Source organism: Xenia sp. Carnegie-2017, unplaced genomic scaffold (assembly GCF_021976095.1).
Source record: "Xenia sp. Carnegie-2017 unplaced genomic scaffold, XeniaSp_v1 HiC_scaffold_3, whole genome shotgun sequence".
NCBI classification, from domain to species: Eukaryota; Metazoa; Cnidaria; class Anthozoa; order Malacalcyonacea; family Xeniidae; genus Xenia; species Xenia sp. Carnegie-2017.
Window position 1 is genome coordinate 4,706,612 of NW_025813493.1, and position 20,930 is coordinate 4,727,541.

At 32.4% G+C, this 20,930-nt stretch overlaps 1 protein-coding gene across 2 annotated transcripts; it reads left to right on the plus strand.

The window, feature by feature from the left end:
• Positions 1-1,443: 1,443 nt before the first annotated feature.
• Positions 1,444-20,832, plus strand: LOC124454581. Of its 2 annotated transcripts, XM_047005356.1 has the most exons (18): positions 1,444-1,708; positions 4,426-4,523; positions 4,675-4,737; positions 4,838-4,911; positions 8,018-8,197; positions 8,750-8,754; positions 8,854-8,955; positions 9,387-9,658; positions 10,048-10,307; positions 11,216-11,434; positions 13,334-13,520; positions 14,106-14,161; positions 15,151-15,499; positions 16,503-16,598; positions 17,984-18,100; positions 18,740-18,944; positions 19,945-20,253; positions 20,576-20,832. In XM_047005356.1, the coding sequence occupies exons 1-18, from the start codon at positions 1,693-1,695 to the stop codon at positions 20,611-20,613; spliced, it is 2,646 nt and encodes an 881-aa protein (XP_046861312.1). In that variant the 5' UTR covers positions 1,444-1,692; the 3' UTR covers positions 20,614-20,832. The 2 variants fall into 2 exon arrangements, with proteins under 2 accessions (XP_046861312.1, XP_046861311.1); XM_047005355.1 differs by having other exon boundaries at positions 8,750-8,955.
• Positions 20,833-20,930: the final 98 nt, after the last annotated feature.

The window sequence follows — 20,930 nt, forward strand, 5'->3', positions numbered from 1 at the left end:
ATCATCTGCTTTTTACATTTCCAAAATTTTTCAATCAAATTTTGTCATTTTATAAGTCGATGATGCTTATTTTAACTGTATCAACAGAAAGCTAGTTGTATTCATTAGAAAAAGCTTATGTTTATATAGCTCATACCACTAAGATTTCAATTTTTGTCCTTAACATATAGTTTAGCAGAGTACATCAATGCAAAGCTTGAAGGAGATGGTTGTGAAATTATTAAAGATCTCGAGGAGAGTTTACCTGATGAAGTTACTGTTGCACATGCTGTTGAAGCTTGGAAGCTTGCATGTCAGAAAAGTGATGATCACAATTCAAGAATGTATTGATTTAGTCGACAATTTTTTTATTAATGACGATAAGTTGCTTGATATTCTTTAACTTGATAATGCGCATTTAATTTTCAGAAAGATTTTTTGGAAGATATATAGGTACTTTTTAAATCAGGTTACAAAAATCTCATCATAAAATTAAATAAAATACAGAAAACAGTTGTCATTTAATTAGAAAACATTTGAGAACATCAGTAAGTAGTTAAAAACAATATATCATAATTTTTACCTTCTTTAACCCAGCAGCAATGTGCATGTGTGACGTTTAAATACTGAATGAAAATGTTCGTTATACTAACCAAGCTACCTTTGATAAAAGTTTAAATCTACTATTTCCTTCAATATAAATATTAAAGTTTTGATTTTTGGGAATGTGCTTTGCAATGTGATAAACCTGTATTATAACGCTACAACATCAAAAGTCATATCATTTATGGCAGAATAATTCCCCTTGATCAATGTTGACTTTTAAATTTCCAAGTCTTGTGGATAAGAAAGAAATTAGTGTTAGTTATGACTGCTGCTTTTTAACTTCCAATAATCCCTAGTGCTACCAGTATAGGGAATATATAGTAGGGCCAAATTTAATTAGCTGGCTGCCATGCCATATCGTCAATCTATTGGTCACACAATGCAATTTACTGGCTGCCAATATGGTAATCACATGCAAAATAAGATATGTGTGGCACGAAAATTCAATGGAGTGGCCCTACTGTATATTCTATATACTGTGGTGCTATATGCGAAACTGTTGTACATATAAGCAGTTGTTGATGGCAACCATTTTGAGGTACGCAGTTTGATTAAACCAAATCAACAAATCTCCCTGGCATTTCTGTACAACACAGTATTGTATATTTTATCAGAATACGTGCAGCTGTAAGCCGTGTTCCGAGTTTCTTTTAGTCAAACTATACAATTGACTATTAGCAGCAATTATGAATGCAGTGGCTGAGTGGCTGTAATGACCTTATTTTTTATGCCGCGACCAATGACCACGTAAGTATTACGTAGTCAAGCCAACATGAGAACTTTAATACAATTGGCTTTGCCTGTCTAATAAGAGCCAATCAAATACTTTGCTTTGTTTATACATAACTCAAAAAGCAGTGGACGGAATCATACGCGATAGTTTGGAAATAAGTGCACTTCGGACGAGGAGTGTGTTTTAGATTTTTAACTTGTAATTACTAATGTAATTAGGACATTTTCTTCGCTTCCAATTTTGCGCTCTTGGAGCCTTGCGCTGATGGGTCAAAGTCTCTAAGCCTACAAATAGAGAAAGGTAAGAATCCTAACAAGAGACAATCTCAATTAACAGCGTTTACATCATCCAATGCCAAAATCGTTGACCAAAGTATGGATAAAAAAGTGGGTAAGTGTTTGATTATAATCTTGTAACACTGAATTTTTTCAAATATCATTTCTTCCAAATTGTGTATTTACCAAAATCAATTATTGCGTTTTGTTATTTCCGGTTTCGATTTCTGATTTTCTTCGATCTACGAAGGACCTCAGTACTTTTATGTTACAGAGCAGCAACTCAATCCCAAAAACAATTTATTAAGTTGCTGTGAAACTTTACACATGCGTACATTTATATATAGTAAAATTTTTGTTTTGGTTTATTACTGTTTACGATTTATGGAATTTTTTTGTCAGTATTCAAGGTGTGCCGCAGTTTGCATATTGATAATTGTCTTGATTTCAAAACAAAATTTTACCGTCAAGGAAGTTCTTTAAAAACCATTGCAATAATTAACTTTGTTAAAGAGTTATTGGGTCAAGGAACGCATTACCGTCAATTGTTACGTAGGCAAGACCAAAGCAATTTTTCAGTGAAAAATTTTTGTCTTCAGAAAGTTAATTCCTTTAGTGTTTTTCCAGTGAATGATCACGGAAATATTTGCATTACATAGGAATAGGAATCATGTGACTTCGCTACTGTGTTTATATCTGTGATAATATTCAGGACTAAACGATTTGTCAAACTCGATGTAGCTAACGTTTCTACAGTTCGGTGTTAGTTTTCATCATGTATGACATTAATGTTGCCTTTGCTCAAACACCGGTGCTTTTAAGCCGAACTGAACGCACACCGGTTCACTGGTTAAGCAGATACGTGGCACTCGATCTACAAGTAATTGTGGTCCGCAAGAACCAATTTAAGTGTTTTGCCATTTCATAAAAAACTAAAGTGATAATGTTTTGTCCAAAAAGGCTGCTTGATGATGGCCTATAGTAAAATATAGAGAATTCAATTATTGGATTGATTATTTTGAATTATTTTGATGATGGTTGAATCCTCGATTGGCTTTATATGTAAATGTATATGTATTCAAATAACTTGAGACCTTTTAACTCAACTTATCTAGTCACTCAACTTGTACTCAACTTTTCTTGAACCAAGAGGGCGTGAGATTGAGAAGTTGTGAAAGTAGCTAATGCGCTTGAAGATGAAAATTAAAAATTAACATATTGACGTGGTAGTTCTAAGAAATTAACAAGTTTAACAAGAACTACTACAGAAATGAAAGCATGAAAGGAATTTGAATAATAAATTTTGCAAAAAATTCGAACAACTGACAATTTCTTAAAATGTTAACATCGAAATCGGCTTTGTTTTTCTTCTGTGCACTCTCAAGTGCTTAAAAGTCAGACGGGGAGATTTTTGTGTCAAGTCGTGTATAATATTTCCACAATTTCTTCAAAAGCACCCTAGATATTAAACATTTCAAGTGAACAACAATTTTCTTTAAAGTAAACATGTTTTGACATGTTTTTGACATCTTCAGACCTCAATAAACAAATGTATCACATCAGCTGTATATTGAACTTGTAAATAATTTTAGATCATTTAGTAGTTCGATACCTCTTACTTAAATATATAAACATATAGCTGTCCTTCACTCTAATTTCAGTAGCGAACTTAGTTTTTAGTTGTTGGTAGCTCTATATTCACTAATCATTAGGTTATAAAAAGGTTGTCGCTACAATTCCGGCAAGTAATTCATAATGAAGTCTCCAATTATAATATTTTGGCGACTATTTTGAGTATGAAAAATACTAATCTATAATTAACAAAGTATGTGACCCTCAAAAGGTCAATGATTGTTTTGAAACGAAGGGCTATTTTCTGTTTTCTTAAAATTTCAATTGCCTTTTTATGATTCTCGAATATGATTTATTTTACCAGAGTTTAACTGATCTTTTTAAAGCTTTATGAATTAAGTTTTTAAAATGAAAAATTAGTTACCACCACTAACGAGCTCCATGAGCTGTTAGAGTCGAGTCGCTTGTAGCGCTTTGCGTACACTATACCTTTGCAGGTGTGTGGTTTTCTACGATTTAGACGTGCCTTAATTTTTGCTGTCAAATGTTGAACGTGTGTTTATTTTTTTGCCTCAAGTTACGAATTTTACACCGTGTACGCACGAAATGTGGTAGGCTATCAAACACTTAGAGTTTAAATGGGTAATTCTTTAATTCACATTTATATATATTATCAATTAACAAGGCCTGAGCTAATTGGAATGTAGAAAAAGCTTATCTTTATCTGACGTTGATAAGATACATATAGCTCTTCCTACTTTTATTAGGAAGAATATGAAGTTGTGTTAAAGATACAAAGTTAACTACTTATGCAAACTTATGCAATTTTTACCGCTAAAGACATGACACAAGCAAAAATATAGTTCAAGAAATTTAACGGTGAAAGATCTTACTATTTTCAAACAATTCCATTTCTTAGATAGAGTGTCATTAAAGTATCTTAAACTTTGTAACCACACTTATGAAAAGGTAAAGACACAGTGATGTGATGCGCCTTTTAATTGTCAGGTTTTCGTGCAGGTAGTTTGGTGTAGCAGCTTTTAGTCGTCTTCAACTTCTTCACAACAGAACTAACGTAGTACAGAAAATATCGAGCTTAATAAGATTTGGAGCAAAAGCAGGTGTGAAAAATCAAGGAAAATGATACTGCACATCTGCATAAGTAGAATACGTCATGCGCTGTATGAGTGACTATTATCACACGCAACCGATAGCGCAGATAAGTACCAGGCTTAAAGAAAACTTGCCAATTGTTTGTAGGCATTTTAGAGACGAATTTCAATGAAGACTCAAATTATTCCTCAGGAACCAACATATCTAAAAAGGAGAACAGAAAAAGCATGAAAACGAAAGGAACAGTGAGTCATCAATATGCCATTAAATATTAAATATCATTACTGCTATAACCACTTCCATGATCACCTGAAACAGAAACACATATTCTCCAAAAGAAACACACGTTATGATGTTTTATAATTTTTTACAATTGTAATTGTTTTTTTTTGCCAGGTTACTGGTCCCAAGACACTTTTAGAAATGACCATTGAACATCCTTTATCTCAATCTGACCAGGTAAATATGCATGATTATAAAACGTTTATCATAAACAGACAAGGTCATATGCAAGTCATGAAATCTGCCGTTATAACAAATTTTTTGCACCTTATAATAGAACACTGATGATATCGACGAGGAAATAAATCATGAGAATGAAAACCTTAGAGGTCAAAAGGACGGTCAAAGAAGGTACGACTGGCTTTTTCCTTTTTGAGTTCATTCGACTTATTGCAATTTAGCAAACACGACGTTTCGTCTAAGACGTGAAAATGGCGTAGCATGTGCCTTTTCTTTCCGGCTCAATCTGTTCTTGACTACGACGTGAAAACATACCATTTGACGTCTTATCTCTGATGCCGGAAACAAACTCAATTTTTGGACAAAAATAAGGATATATCTTTGTTATTTGTATCTTACAGGGTTATATTAGCCTACATATATATATCTAGGGTAAAAACTGCGAATGTTTTGTTTCCTTAAACGTAAAAAAACAACAAATAAACATCGCGGGGCCTGCCCAGATTTCAGGGGTTTCCTCGAAGTCAAAACAACTTTAGTCTAAACGCCGTATGTCGATGATTTTGTTTTTATACTGCAGTATATTTTGATGTCAAAAAATTAGCTTAAAATTTAACGATAGAACAAACGATCCAGCAGAAAATTGCTGAAATTTATGAAACTTGTTTCGTACTATTCTTTGACTAAATTTGACAACGTCTTCGACGAAACGTCGTATTTGCTAAGTAATCAAGTCTTACTAATTTATTTATTGTAAATCATCCCTCAAGCTACTACATATTGCGCAACAAATTGATGATAATTACAAAAACAATGACTAAGACACCACAATAGGTGCATAGTACATAACATGTTATAAAGATAATAATCAGTCCTTGGGTATAATAAGTTACATTGAAGTTAGTTCCATTTACAGACTATTTCTATGTATTGACATCATCAAATGCGTTTAGCATGTCAAAGCAGAACTTCCCTGTTAGTTCATAAATTGAGTTGTCCTGCATTGATATTAAGTAAGTGAACAAAGTCTCTCCAGTAAAAGTTTCTTCAGTAAAAGTTTCTCCATGCAGTAATGCTAAATGACTCTATTATTTTAAGTATGTGTTCTCCTCACACAAAATAAAAAACCCATTTAGCTTTAGAGACCCTATTCCCGATGATCTAAAAGCCATGGTGCTTCTCAAATTTAGTTTCAAGGAATGTAATTCCGTTGTAGAGTGTACCTAACTGTCGCGGGTCGCGGGTATAGAAAACACATTTTTGCATTGAAAAGTTTGAAAGTCGATATTAAATTCTTTATTTCTATGTATGCTCACTTGAATGTACTCTATGAATCAACGTTCTCTGTTGTCAACATTAAAACATGTCAGCGGTGCTTTGGATATTTCTGTTTGTTATAGCTATCCAAATATAAAATGTGTTGGATTTAAACTTTAAAGTACTTTATTGTTGTAATCATGCATAGTTATATACTTACCAACCGTCAACATTTCAAGAAATTACTCGTGTACAACTGTTAACTTGACACTCAAAGCATTACCATACGTAATGTTTGTATGTATTGGAAGTGAAGAAGTACGAAATTCTGTCAAATTGCTGGAAACCTGGTCCGAATTACTCTCTTCCTCCTCATTAAAGCACTGGTAGATGTTTTCGTCTTAAATGGTTGTCAAAGTTTAAATGGTTGGCTTGCCTTTGGCTAACGGTGGTTTTTGCGTCCCTCGTGTTCTTGGTGAGAACTGACAATTCAAATGAGAATTATACGTGCTACAAAGCGTGTAGTATGATAACAACCATTAAATCGTTTGAGTTCATTGTTTTTCTTGTTGTCGTAGAGCGTTCTCTTATATACACCAAGCTATTAACCTTGTAAATACAGTCTGCTTCCCTTGAAGCTGGAAAAGCTCGTGAAAAAGTTTCTCTGCTTTACTTGACAATAAACGAACTTCGTTTGACGTCGACGAGGTTCATTCATCTTATTATGAAATGGCGGTCGAACTACATCGAGTCAATGTACCTTCAGACAGCACGTCTGAATAGTATAAAAGAGCTTTGACTCTTCCTTTCTGATCAACTTTTTGGGCAGATATAGTCCCGTTTTTCAGAAGGAAATCTCGACGCTCTTGACGCCATGTATACTTTACCCAAGGTATGTCACAAGTGAACCAAAGTGAGCCGAGTATTTCTTCTCGTTTTCTTGATAAATATCACAATGACTTACCATTACCTGATTTTCTCGAAATGGAACTAAGAATGTGGAAAATTTTCTGTTACAACTCCAAGATTGCACTTCCAAATTCCATTCAAGAGTTGCTTCCTTTCGTCGATGTTCTTTCTTTTCCAAATATTCACACCGCCTTTAAAATATTTGGAACAGTTCCAGTAACTACATGTAGCTGTATATTATATATATTCTCTGTTAATTGCTTTGGAATAAAAACATGTAGCTGTGAGAGATCTATTTCAACCATTCGTTGATTAAAAACACCATTGACATGTTTTAATGCTGACAGCAGAGAGCGTTGATTCATAGAGCACATTCAAGTGGGCATACATAGAAATAAAGAATTCCTGACAATTTAACATTGACTTTTTTCAAACTTTACCATGCAAAAAAGTATTTTTTACACCCGCGACACGCGACCCGACCCGCAACAGTTAGATACACTCTCCGTTATATCGGTGTATCTAAAAGCTTTGGTGCTTCTAAAATTTAGTTTCAAGGAATGTAATTCCGTTTTGTCGGTGAAACCACCGTCACCCATAATCTTGCCATAAGGATTAAAGAACAAATAACTTCCGACAATAACTTACACACCCTCAAACACTTACTAAAAAATCCTAACTGCAAGTCAAAATACACTCGTTCTTGCTTCACTATTTTAGAGCCATCACTTAGTCTTCTCTAAAATTTAAAGAATGATTCTTTTTTCGATTTTAACTATTCTGATTTGTCTTTATCACACGCACATGCCATGTAAGTATCGCTTGTATAGTCGAACACCTGTTATCACACTTTATGTTTTTAATAGTTATCAATTTATAGGTATCATATATCATATTATGTATTTAATACTGTGAATATTTAGTTCATTGACTTTATTTGTAATGAAGATCACTTAATGTTAAGTCGAAACGTGTTTATGTTGAAAAATTTTTGTTGTCCCTTTTAAATGCCTTATTTTTAATCAAGTATTAATCTTAAAAAAAACAAATTAAAACTTCGACCCTCCTCCCTTTCTCAAGTTTTGTTGTAAATTTACTATTTTAATTCTAGAGAGGTGAAACAAGATCAACAAATGCAAGATGAAGACGTGTTTATTGTTACTTTCAAAGCAGTTTTAGCGGAAAGCTTTGTAGAAGATACAGAAGAGAATTTCAAGGTTGTCATACATGGAGACCGACCAGTTTTTCGAGGATGGGAGAATGGATCAGGAATACCTGTTATGACAAAACCGTTTGTATAGCATATTTTTATTGTAGATATTGTCGTGATGTATCATAATCCAATCCAGTGTTAGTAAAAATATATTATTGCTCATCATTTTTAAATTCGCAACAGTTTCATAACATAGCGTTATGAATTTTAAGGCTTAGGTTAAACAAGTGGGAAGTCTTTATCAAATAGGAACGAAGATTAATTGTACAAATAAAGCGTTTAGGGCTAGGAATGACCCTCCAAAATGTTTCTGAGCAATCAATAGAAGTCTGTTTCAACTGAATTGACGCATTTCATATATTGAATTTCATATATTGAATTTCAAAAATTGTATTTCATAAAGAATAAATCTCTTTCAAGAATGAGCTGCAATAATTCATTTTGGCTTCACCTATAGATCTTCTAATTAAGAAATAACAAAAATATGAAACTGTATTTATATACCTCCTTAATATACCAGAATAACAAATTTATCTCCGGCCGCAAATGATAGAGTCATATAATAAAATAAAACACGTTTTTCACATGATTAAACGAATGTTTGAGTGTTTTTAATTTTTTTTTTAATAGATTTGGTAAGAAACAGTGGTTGCTCCAAGCTGTTCTTCAGGTGCCATTAGAACATTTAAACATGAATTGTGCTTACAAATATGTTTTGTTGTCTCACGGTAAAGCAAATTATGAGTTGTTGGTGGAAGTAGAATCATCATTTAAAGTCAATTTTCGACTTATAAATCGCTGCCTATACGTCCCGACAAATTACCGCAGGAAAAATAGTAAGTTTGTTTTTACTGCACGTTATGTATGATCATTACAAATAACATAAGTAAGCTATTACAAAAAATGTTGAAATTTCATCATTGCCTTTTTAAGAAACTGATTAATAGCTAAGAAATTATGCAGTTAAAGTATTTTAATAAAAGTTAGTATTTGTTTAGATGAATAAAAACGGCGCTAGTAGCTATGTATGAAAGTTATTTGGCATGAAACTTAAATTGTTATATTTTAGATAAATAATTATATATATGCATACGGATGAAAATACATATATTTTTGTATATTACTTGGATTTTCTTAATGACTGCAGTGCTGCGACTTGACTTTTTCTATCGAGCTTTAATAATTTGAGCGCAGTTATGCTTCTGATGTGAATTTTTAAACTTCGTGTTGCAAGATTGGTTAACTATCATCACGTGTTTTGTTTTAGAAATTTATTACAAGTATGATGGATTTGTCTACAAGAACACTGGACGACTTTATAAACAATTTGAGTGGGTACAAAAGGACAGAGAAGAATTCTTGCAGTGGTTTTTTCCGCGATGGATTGGGTTTTTCAACAGTTCTGAGAATGTAGAAAGGATGCAGCCAGATGAGGCGATGGAAAGGCTTCATCTTTTGCTCTTAGCGGTTACCGAGATGTGGATATCGAATAATGGAGAAATCTCGATACAAGAATTTTCTAAGCCTGATTTTAAAAAGGTGTAAAATTTTGTGATGAAATGTTTCTTCATGCAAAACATTTATTAATCCTAATTAATGAAAAATGGTATATGTTAAATGCTTTAATTATATTTTGATGCAAAAAATTTTCCTTAACTTATGTGAAATAAGACACTTTAAAAACATTTTGATACTAACAGTTGAAGCAAAAAGAACTTGTTTGTTATAATGAAAAAAAGTTTTCGGAGAGTTTTACTTTTTAAGTTTTGTTTTTATCATATAAACTTTTTTGCATGCTCCTATTCATAATGATTTCAAACAAAATAGCTATAGAAAAAGAGTAAATAAAACTATTACCTGTCTTTTTCTGGCAAATGTAAAAGTCTTTTATTCCAAAACTCAAGTGATTTTATTTACATTCCTTGCAGGTCCTTACTCCTTTGTTGATGCCCAAGGTAAAATCAAATCGCAAAGTTTTGGAAAATGAAAGAGTAGAAAATGAATCAAATGATGCAGTTGATGCTTTAGTTTCATCTGCTATGATTGCATCTGTGTTTGGAGAATTTGATTTTGTGATAATGGAAAAAAAAGCCCACAAAATTCTGCGGAGTCTCAAGTTTCCTGAAGATCAGACTGTTTGCATGAGATTTATGGAAACTATAAATGCATTTGATCAACAAATTTTAAGGTTCGTTTGTTGAGGTAGAATTTTTTTGTAAAATGTATTTAATGCAATTAGCTACTGATTTCTGATTTTTATCAATATACAAATTGTAGCTGTTATTTTAATCTTATTATTTTCGTTATTTCTGTCAAAAAGACAGAAAAAACGTGTGAACTTTTCGTTTGCATGGTTACCCATTAAAAACATGTGTGGCTGAGTGCTATTACTCTTCCATGTTTCTGTTATTCATAAAGACCACAAATTATAATCACTTGAGACGTTTGAGATTTTTGCAGCTCGGTTAAGGGCAATTATGGGCCTCCAAAATGTTTCTAAGGCAAAAAGCCTCGCCATTTCACCTAAAGCTAATAAAGCATTGAGTTACTAGTTTGCATTATCCTTTTTAGTTTTTGCGCTACCAACGGCTAGTTTTTTTAAAGTCTGGCATAGTTCGAATAATGTTTTGTAGTCTAAAGCATTATGGCATGATTCAATCATAACTGAAAAGACATTACGACAACTTTTCTTTCATTTTTTCTCTTAATTAAATGCAAAATATTTTTGAATTTTGTCTCTAATAAATAAGTAATGAACTTTTAAGTAAAAGACCTGGGCAATGCTGATTAAAGATCAGAGTTTAGACAATTCTTCTTCCAAACTAGTCTTTCAAAAGTTGTACTTCTTTGCTTTACAGTGCTTAAGTAAAATTCTACAGCATATTTTTCTTATTGAAATACAAAGACCATTTAACATGAATTATTAGCTCAATCATTAAAATTATTTTCTTAACGTCTTTCTATACATATTTAACTTTGATTATTAAGAAAATAACATCACTGCAACATTACAAGAAGTACTTATTTTAGAAAATAGTGGCTTTTTTCTACATTTTGTGCTAAAACATGCTTATTGTTCTATTTCTTTTTTTATAGCTCTTTCATTCAAAGTATTTTTAAAATATTTTGCCGATTCATCAAAACTAAGCCTTTGCTTCACTGGCTTAATGCCTTACCATTGCTTCATTTTCTCCGTGGAGAATGTGAACCATTTAAAGACGTCCTCTACACATCAACGCCTGATTTTAAGCAATCAAAATGGTGGGGCTTGGAAGGCCTTGATTTCGGAGAAGTTAAAAGTTCTATGGGAGACAGGTTTGTTAGCTTTTTTTGGTAGCTGTTGCGCATGCACGGCTAAAGACAATGTTACTGAAAAAGTGTCAGCGTGTCTTTCTGAGTCGGTGACAGTCGGATTTACGAGCAATGACGAAGAATGCCGTTTTTAGCCTTCGTCACTTTCTCCGGAAAATGTCGCAGATTTGTCATTTCATTCACTCGTTCAATTGATTTCAGACAGTTTTCTGTTAGGAAAAGCTATGCACATGCATGGTGCGAGTTATAGCAGTTTTATAATTCAAGTATTTAGCTTGCTATATTTTGGTCGAATTTTGTATCTCGATTGTTCATTTGTGCTTTGTGATCGAAATATCACGGCAATTTCACAAAATTTATACTGCGTAAGTTTAAAGGCACTTAAAGGCTAATTTCCACGGAGCTGCATTTTACGCTGTAGCGCAAAATACTCGCACGTTCAATAAATTACGCATGCGCACCTTTGTTATGTTCAAAAGGTCAATAGCACTCGTGTGCTCGCGAATACCTCAACAGCAACGCGACAAAGTTGAGTTCATTCTACTTTTGAGTGCATTGTTTTGCTCGCAAGTTCAAAACATTTCAATGGACTTTCGCGAAAGAGATTTCTGATCCAAAATCTCCGTTTTGTAAGAATCATAACCCTTCTACTACGAATCAAATAAATAGCAATTAGGATGTTTTTAAGCATTGTTGTAGTAACTGTCTTTTGTTGACTGCAGCCACGTTTATTTTCTCAAACAACAGTGCAAAGGTATACAGTAAGTAGAAGGAATGCCCAGGGTTTTCTAGTAATATTGGATAGTAATAATCATATAATATTTATCTCCGTCAAAGCTTAATAAACATATTGAACATCTTCTTTAACCTATATACAAAGCTTTAATCAAAGTCAGACGAGGAACCATTTGTTATTATTATTACCATTACTATTATTTTTTCTTGTTAAACTTAAATCTTACATGTGGGTAGCCTCGCATACAAAGGTATTATAAATAACGAAGAATATTTGAATCAAGAAGATATTTCAATTATTTTAATTCTTTTATTTACGCATGCAAAGCGATCTTTCTGATTTCGTTCAATTTGATTGACTGCAGCATTGTGCAACTATTTACGATATCTCTACCGTGGTCCTAAAGTGTTTTTTTTACAATCTATTCAATTGCAAAGTGAACTTTAAATTTTTAACAGTGATTGAAAGCGATGCAAATTGCTCAACGAGAAAGCAAATGGTATTCAGCTTAAAGTTATAATAGGGAGAGTGAATTTTACCATCTAGATGAAGTGAATTTTATCAAAAATAAAACAACAATGCAATTTCAGTATAAAAAAGCCGCATATCGGCCATTTTACAACGCGGAATTCGTCATTATAACATAAAAAATAACATGTTCGTTATATGTTTGTAAATGATGATCGTCCAGGTTAATAAAAGTCACGAAGGACTGTTTTGATGGGGCATTTCGACAGCAGCGGTAGTGTCTTCCGAGTCAAATGGGGAATAAACGTCCGAGGTTAGCCGTACATTGTCACAGTTCTTGCATCATTGTATTGTGTACAATGACGTAGAACCGAACAACTAAGCTGCTAATTGTTGTTATTCCATCGACTGACTCTGGCGACTACCATAAGAGCAATCGAAAACATCAATCAACTAAATCACTTTAGTCCTTCTCGAGAATTGTCTTCTGAACGATATTAAACTATAACTGTCTCGAGTTCAAACCACTTACTTTAACATGTTCTTTATTATCTGTGTCAGTCCGCACTTAAAAAATATTTTCACTCGCCCTCAAAAGTGTCCCTAAGGCTTTAGCCTCATGCTACTTTTGAGACTTCGTTTTCCGTGCGTACCTCCCAGACAGTAAATAACATATATATTTTACTGTTTATTTGTAGTGAGTTGAAGGATATACTGCCAGATGTAGAAAAAATGTTTCATGTTGATCCTTTACTGAGGCGTACATACCTACTGTTATGTCCTCTAAAGATATTTGGTGACCTTCTGAAGAAAAAACATTTCACTTTGCTTGAGTTGTGTTTTACAATACGAAAGCTGATACCGGATGTAAACTTGCAAAATGTGGTGAGTGCATGCAATAGTAATTTATATGTTCATATAATAGGTGTGTGCCACAAAAGACAAAACGTACTACTCTTTATTTATGAAAGTGTCGTTAAAGCCGACTAAATTCAATGTTCACGTCAACAGGATTGCTATTTCTGGAATGACAGGGTACAACCTATTTCATCTTCGTAGCTGACTGTGATGAATCCATGAAAGTTGTACAGGCATTAATGAAGAAAAGTATGACTGAACTAAAAGAAAAAATTGTGTGCAACTCAACACTTCGGAAAACATGCGAATCGAAATTCTGTGCTGAAAGATTGTCGTGCTATTTTGAATGGTGTTTATTTTATTGTAGAACTTGAAGAAAAAAGTCTGAAAAATGATTTATGAGTGAACAACATATAGGCACCGATCTATTTACGTAAAAATTAATATAAAACGATTAAATTCAATATTTAGAACGTTTCAAATATACTCGTGCCACGAGCACTTTTTTGTATAATAGTACAATGGCAAAAAGTTAAAGAGAACCTGCAACAATAGCAAAATCGCTATTGAATATTTTATCCATTGAGAAAGTGATTGAATTTCTCTTTGTAGATTAAGCATCTTGTCGATTTCTTTGAACAGATGAGTGAAGTAATTTTTAGTTCCAGGTAATTATAATTTGACTATAATATACACGAGCAAGCTGAATTGTGCCCAAAATGTATGTATGTGCTATATGTGAGCTGAATCCATTCAAATAAAACAAACTCTTGTATTTTGAAAGCTCACTCACACTCAATAGAGTTTTAAAATCGACTCCTAACTTTTATTAAAAATAACTAATTTCACTCCATTGATTGATGAGAGCAAGGAGTAGCCAAAAAATTATTCTTTATATAAAAGATGCTGGATAGTCTTTGTTATTTTCTTCGTCATCATAACAATAAGAGAATTTTTGCACGTTTTTCTCCAAAAATAATAATTATTGGTACAAATTTCAAAACAAAAATCCGTTAAGACAATTTTAATCGTAACTGTCAGCCAGCAATTTGTAACTATTGATAAGTTTTCTATGCAAAGCACATTTCCTTTGGAATTCCATTCAAAATTGAAGTACAGAATACTTCCAAGTAGTCGACCGTTAAAATTCTGAGTTAGCTTAAACGCCTAGAAATTGTGAACTAGCAAAAAAAGGATGTAAAAAAAGCATGTTTAAAGATATTTGCGATTAAAAGTTTATAATTATAACCTCAGCACTGTCGTAAACATGCACATTAGCATAAAAATGTGAAAAGTTAATGTAACATGACTGCAAGTTCTTAAAAACTTGCTTAATAATAGCTATGTCCGTTTGTAGCAGTGTTTATAAGCATAACTCTGGGTGTTTTTCTAAAAAAATCACACGGACTACTAGGCTTAAAATTTGAATAGATTTTTGCACAGTTTCAGCTTCGAATTTAATTTTTAAAAATATTGTTATTTTTGGTTGTATACAGTTAGCAAAATATTTATAAGAAACAGGTAGCGAATTAAGGCGCTTTTCAACATGATCTGCAGGAAGGTTTTGCAATGAGATTTTTGAAGTCAACTGCTGCTCTGTCATCCTAAATCCTTACTGAAACGATTAAAAATGTTTCTGAAATAATCTTCTTTACAGCCCTACAATCTTCACAGAAAATAAATACGAAGAAACAAAAGCTTTGCTTTCTACGTTGCTGTGGATTGCAAAGAAAGTAAAATACGAACTTTATTTGCAACAAATTAAGTTCTTTTGTTGCTTGGCAAAGTGTATTGCCAACGCTATTAATCTTCAAAAGAGAGGAATAATATTGGAAAAAAATGGTGTACATCTTCATTCAAAAAGCACGCCATTATCTAAATCAGATGTACAGGACATGTGGTATTTTTTTGAAGAGATATTTGGACTTACAAAGAATTGTTTTTACTCGTCTTTGTCTACTAACCTGGAAAATTGTAAAGGTTCTGAATGGCAAAAGGAATTGAAAGTAAGTGTTTTTCAATAAATGATAGCGATACTTTATGTATTAGTTTTTATAGAGAATGATGTAAATAGTTTGTTTGTCCAAATTCAATTTCCTATCCCAAATGTTACCATGACCATAGGAATTTTTTCTACTTTGCAGTCATTTGCTATTGTAATATTTTTTAAAAAAGTCCAGCCATAATCTTTCAGGTCTAAACGTTTTAATAAAATCACGATAAATTTATAAAGTTTCATCGACAACTTAATATATTTCTTACTTTCCATGCAGAGCTTTAACAAACAATATTTATAGAGTTTAACTTGCTCGTTCTATTAATTCATCACATTATAGATACTTGATTGTATAGCATAATCCTTTTATTAAAATATAATCCTGCAGTCTCAAAGCTGGGCCATAGAATGTTCTAGCCAGTGGCATAGACAGGGGGGGCAAGCTTAGTCTCCCTTCAAAGAGCAGAGATCATAGCTCTTATTTTTACCATTTGCAGTGGCTAGACTCATGCATATATTCTAGACTTCAAATATAAATATGTTAGGTGATCTTATTGTTTGTAAATTAGAGAGTTTTAGTTTGGCGTTAGCGGCAAACAGCAAACTGCAAAAAGTCACGTGAACATGATTTTGCGGCTTACGTTTCGGTTTGCGGTTCAGGTTTTAATTCAAGAGGCCTTTCTTGCGGTAGGTGATTTACGGCAAGCTTTTTAGTGCTTTTGATGCAACCAAGTGAGGTTTATGGCTCAAAGTTATATTTTTATGCGAGTATACAACATGAATATGCCTTTTTCATCGAAAGACTTTCAACAAAACATGAAATTTAGCTTACGTAAACGCGAAACTGAAACTCTCTATTATCATCATGTAAATATTTACAGTAATTTTTGATAGAGGTAAAATCAAGTATGTATTATACATCTAAAGTAGCTGTAGTATGATCTAACTTTTAGCTCATGTACTTGATCTATTGAATGATATATTTAAAACATTTAATTATTACTTTTTGTTAGGTTTGGAATGAAGTGCTATCGTTTTCTGCTCCAGATCTCTTTCAAAATTCGTGGCGTGACGAATTTATGGCTAAGTTAATTGATCGAGTTAAAAAGGTAATTATCTGTTCTATTAGAACCTTTCTTATGACTCTCATTTCCTCGATTCTGCTATTATTTGCAACGCAAGAGAAAACCTTCTTGTTAATGGTAAATCTGTTAAAGAAAATTAATATTTATGATTTTGGATACAATTTGCAATTGAAGAATGTTACTATGTTCTTTGAATTTATGAAAGTCCATTAAAAAAAGCACATTAGTATTTAAAAAGTATTATCGATTATTTAACTACATCTTATAAATTGGCTAGGGGGTTTAAAAGGCGAACTTGAAATTTGTAAATTAATTGTTTTCCTTAATTCTGGCTTGCATGTACTTATTTCATAGTCTCGCAGTTTTGAAAACAGGATGTTGTCCTTATGGCAGTGCCATGCGCAAAGCTATAGTCATGAATTGTGCCAGCTGTAGGTTTAGTATTTTGACGGGATATATATATTTTTTCTGCATTATACCTCGAGAAATCAAGAAATCGACATTTATTTCCATTACGTGATCTATCCTAAATGTTATGAACAATTTCAGAGACACTGAGGATTGTGCAATTGTACTTAATTGTCTACAAAGAGCTGAAGCATCATTTGCTAGTTCCTTTACATCTATTATTTGTTTGCGCAATTTATATTTGTCAAGCCTTCTCTATTGAGATAAATTTGTCCCACCAGCAATGTATCTCGGCACTCACTTTCTACAAGCGGTTACTTACATAACGTCACCCGACCATGCAAGCCCAGTCATTTAGCGGTAAAACCGAGCGCTTAAAATGGTATATTTTTGCAACTTGGACGTACTGTACAGCGCAAAATATTTGTCCGATTACATCAAAATTTTGGAGTATGGTTTTTGACACCACGTACATTGGATAGTGTAAAAACCAAGTAATGTTTATATGCACTTTGAAGTGTATGGTATCCACTAATAGTTGCGTACGTATGGCGGAAAATTTGAAATATTTGAAAATTTGAACAATAAACAATTGTTCAAACATTTGTTTGCGTCAGGCTTGATAGCTGGTAGAGGCCAATATATATATATATATACATATATATATGCATGATATAATCAGCAGAAAACAATTGATTTCAAAGCAACGTATAAAACGCCACAACATGGATGTATACGATTATTAGCCACAATTTTATTGAGTTCGTTACGCCACTGTATTTTAAGTCATAAATAAAATATAATAGCAAAACGTTTATAGCCAATAATGTTTAAAAAGTAGTTATTCTTCACCACACAAAAAAAACAACAAAAATTATTGTCATCTGTCAAAATGTTTGTAACTCCAGCTCTAACGTCCATGCTAACTTTAAATAAAACATCCATAAATTATAACGCGAACATATGACGAAAAACCTAACATAAATAATTATGTTCTGTAGGTGTCACCTCTCCGTCAAATAGAACTGCTTTTCCTGAAGGAGAAGAAAAAACTTTGTGATGTACTATCAACGTGTTTATGTGACGCTGCTTTTGAAGCCGTTGAGAAAGTTGTTATTGTAAGTTTTAATTCATTCTATTTTTTATAAACTCTTAAAAGTTTTGTTACTAGTTATTGGCGAATTGTAGGCTTTGTAACTGCTTAAAACTTAAAAGTGTCTCTTTTGTGTTATAGTTAAAAAATGTAACTGGTTTAAGTTTTGATATTAAAAAGCACATGTTTTTGTAAATTAAGAAACATTACTTCCTTACTTTTGAATTATAAACCTTAGTTTAAAGGCACTGTGCATTTGAAATTCAGGCAAGCGTATTATAATGCAAAACTTCAAAACAAGTTCAAAAAACGTTTTGGTGTATACAAGACCATGTACAAGGCAAATTTGGTGCAATTCATTTAATACAATAAAAACATAAAGTTAATTAAAATTAGGAATCGAATGTTTCATTTCCTAGAAGTGCAATTTGATAGTTATAGTCAACGAAACGATCGACATAAAAACTTTGTTCATTTATAAAAAATCATTGATCAACAGCGGTGAAGTAGTTTGATCTCGTTGTAAGATCTACTGTGTCTTTGAAATATCTTTGTAAAAATAAAATGTTCAACCTATGCAGTAGGTTAGAACTTTTGTTTTACAACGCTATAAACAGTTTATCTAAATCAGTTATTATTGGTATTATTATTGTGATATATTTAGACAAGTCACAGCGGAGAAGCTTTTGAATATTTAAGCCAGGAAAACTCAACAAAAGCAATGGAATTGCTTAGTGTTTTGCTTTACAAAGCCTGGCCTGATCAAATAAAAAAAGAAGAAACTTCATTGAGTTCGAAGGAGGAGGAAAAAATTTTGCTTAACCATCTTCTAAACTGGTCTGTATGGCCTGGTTTTTTTAAGTTCATCGGTAAGATTGCAATCAGTTGTGGAGTGTAACTGAGTCATTAATTAAGTTTCAAATCTCTTAGGTAAGAGTTTTTTAAGTAGTTTTTTTTCTTCATTTCTATTTTTCTTGTAAAAAAGCAAAAATGTTTTATTCAAAAGCATTATTAAATGCTCTTTTTACACCCTTTCTTGCAACAGAAACTGCAAAATTACGTAAACATTAACACAGCTAACCTGTTTTTCAGGGACGTTCCTGGAACGTTCATCAAAGGAAGGGGGTTTATTCATATACTCATTTGTACCAGACTAATTCCTCTTCGAAGTAATTCACCTAAGGAAATAAAGCACTTGGCTTTCAATAGAAATTAACCCGGACATAATTGAATATATAAACTTTATATTAACGTTAACGGGATAGCTCTCCTTTTAACGATGGTATATTATGAACATGGCAGCTCTCTAAAATGTAATTCCTCGATCACAGGAATAAAAAATCGTGTCCACACAATCGTTTTAAGAAAATGTACAAAAATATTACAAGATTTGATGAATTCATAACTAGCTACTATACAAAATAATTATTCAATTTTTAAAATTTTATGTCATCCCTTATTACCATTATAAGTACTTTTAGCTAAAATTAAACATTTACAAAATGTCAGAGCAGCAAAGTAATGTCTCCTGCCCTTAATTCCATAAAAATAAAGGTTTAGAAAAATTTTCTCAATTTTTTTCTACAAAAGAAAACTAGTAAAAAACGAAGAAACAAAACATCTCGAGATTTCAAAATATGAATCAGAACAAGACGCGAAGTCTTTTTAGGTTTTTCTTTTGTTTTCAAGCTATTGACCATGGAAATTGCACTTTTAAAGCAAAAACGTAATAAAACCTAAGTCCTCGCTCTGCAGGTTGGAAAATTTAACTTTTTTATCGTTCCAGGCCTATAAAACAGCAGAAATCTCAAAGTAAAACAGTTCACCCTAACGAATATCTACTTAGAAGTTTGCTCTTTGTATGTTTAGGTAGTAATTCTGAAAGCAAAGAACTAATAAAGGCTGGCGATTGTGACAAATTGATTACTCGAGCACAATCATATCTAGTTAGCTTAATAAAGTCTGTACGTGATGGTACAGTTACAGTTAAAGTGGTGGAACTGCTGATAAGGAATTCGGCCCAGTTTTTGAAGCTTGCCGAGTCTAATGGAGAAATTGAACAAAATTGTCCGACTACTGAGTTCTGGTTTCAACAAAGAGTATCAGAGCTGACTGAATTCAAAAACGTACATGAGCAGCTCGTGCATTTTATGAAAATAACTGAACACTTCACAGCAGGTAAGTAGACTGTAAGCTGAAATACTTAGAATAATGACTCTTAGTAATATCAATCCGACTCTTTCAATACTCACTGTATCTTATTAAGTGATTAGATTTAGTAACATTATACTGCTTAGTGATTTACAAATGTTTGTAATGTCCTTTCCTGGTTTATTTTCGATTCATATGCGCACATTATTTATGTAAAATTTAATCTTTAATTCTTTTATTCGCGGAAATAATATTTATTTATATCTACATTGATCACCATGATAACTTGTTTGTCATTTTCATTCATTCGTCAATTTTTCAATAATATTGATAAATTGTTTTCTTTCAGTTGATGAGAGTTTTCTACACTTCGAGAAGGGTTGCTAAAGATTATGATGACCTACCCTTATGTCAAATTGTCAAAAAAAACCTAAACGGGGCGTTCGATTTTTGTTTTTTAAAACAAAAATTCTTGATACGATATCAAGAATAAATGAGATAGAAAAAGTAAATTTTTAAGTCATTGTGGAAGAATTACGCGGAGAAAGTCAAGAATAAAGAACACGTTGTTAATATTAGCATAATTGGAGAAAAGTTAGTGAAATAGAAAAGAACTCGAGACTATGAATAAAAATTTTTTCGATGGTAAATGAAACTGAAAGAAACAGACGACATTTTGAGTTCGTTTTGAAATGTGTTACGAT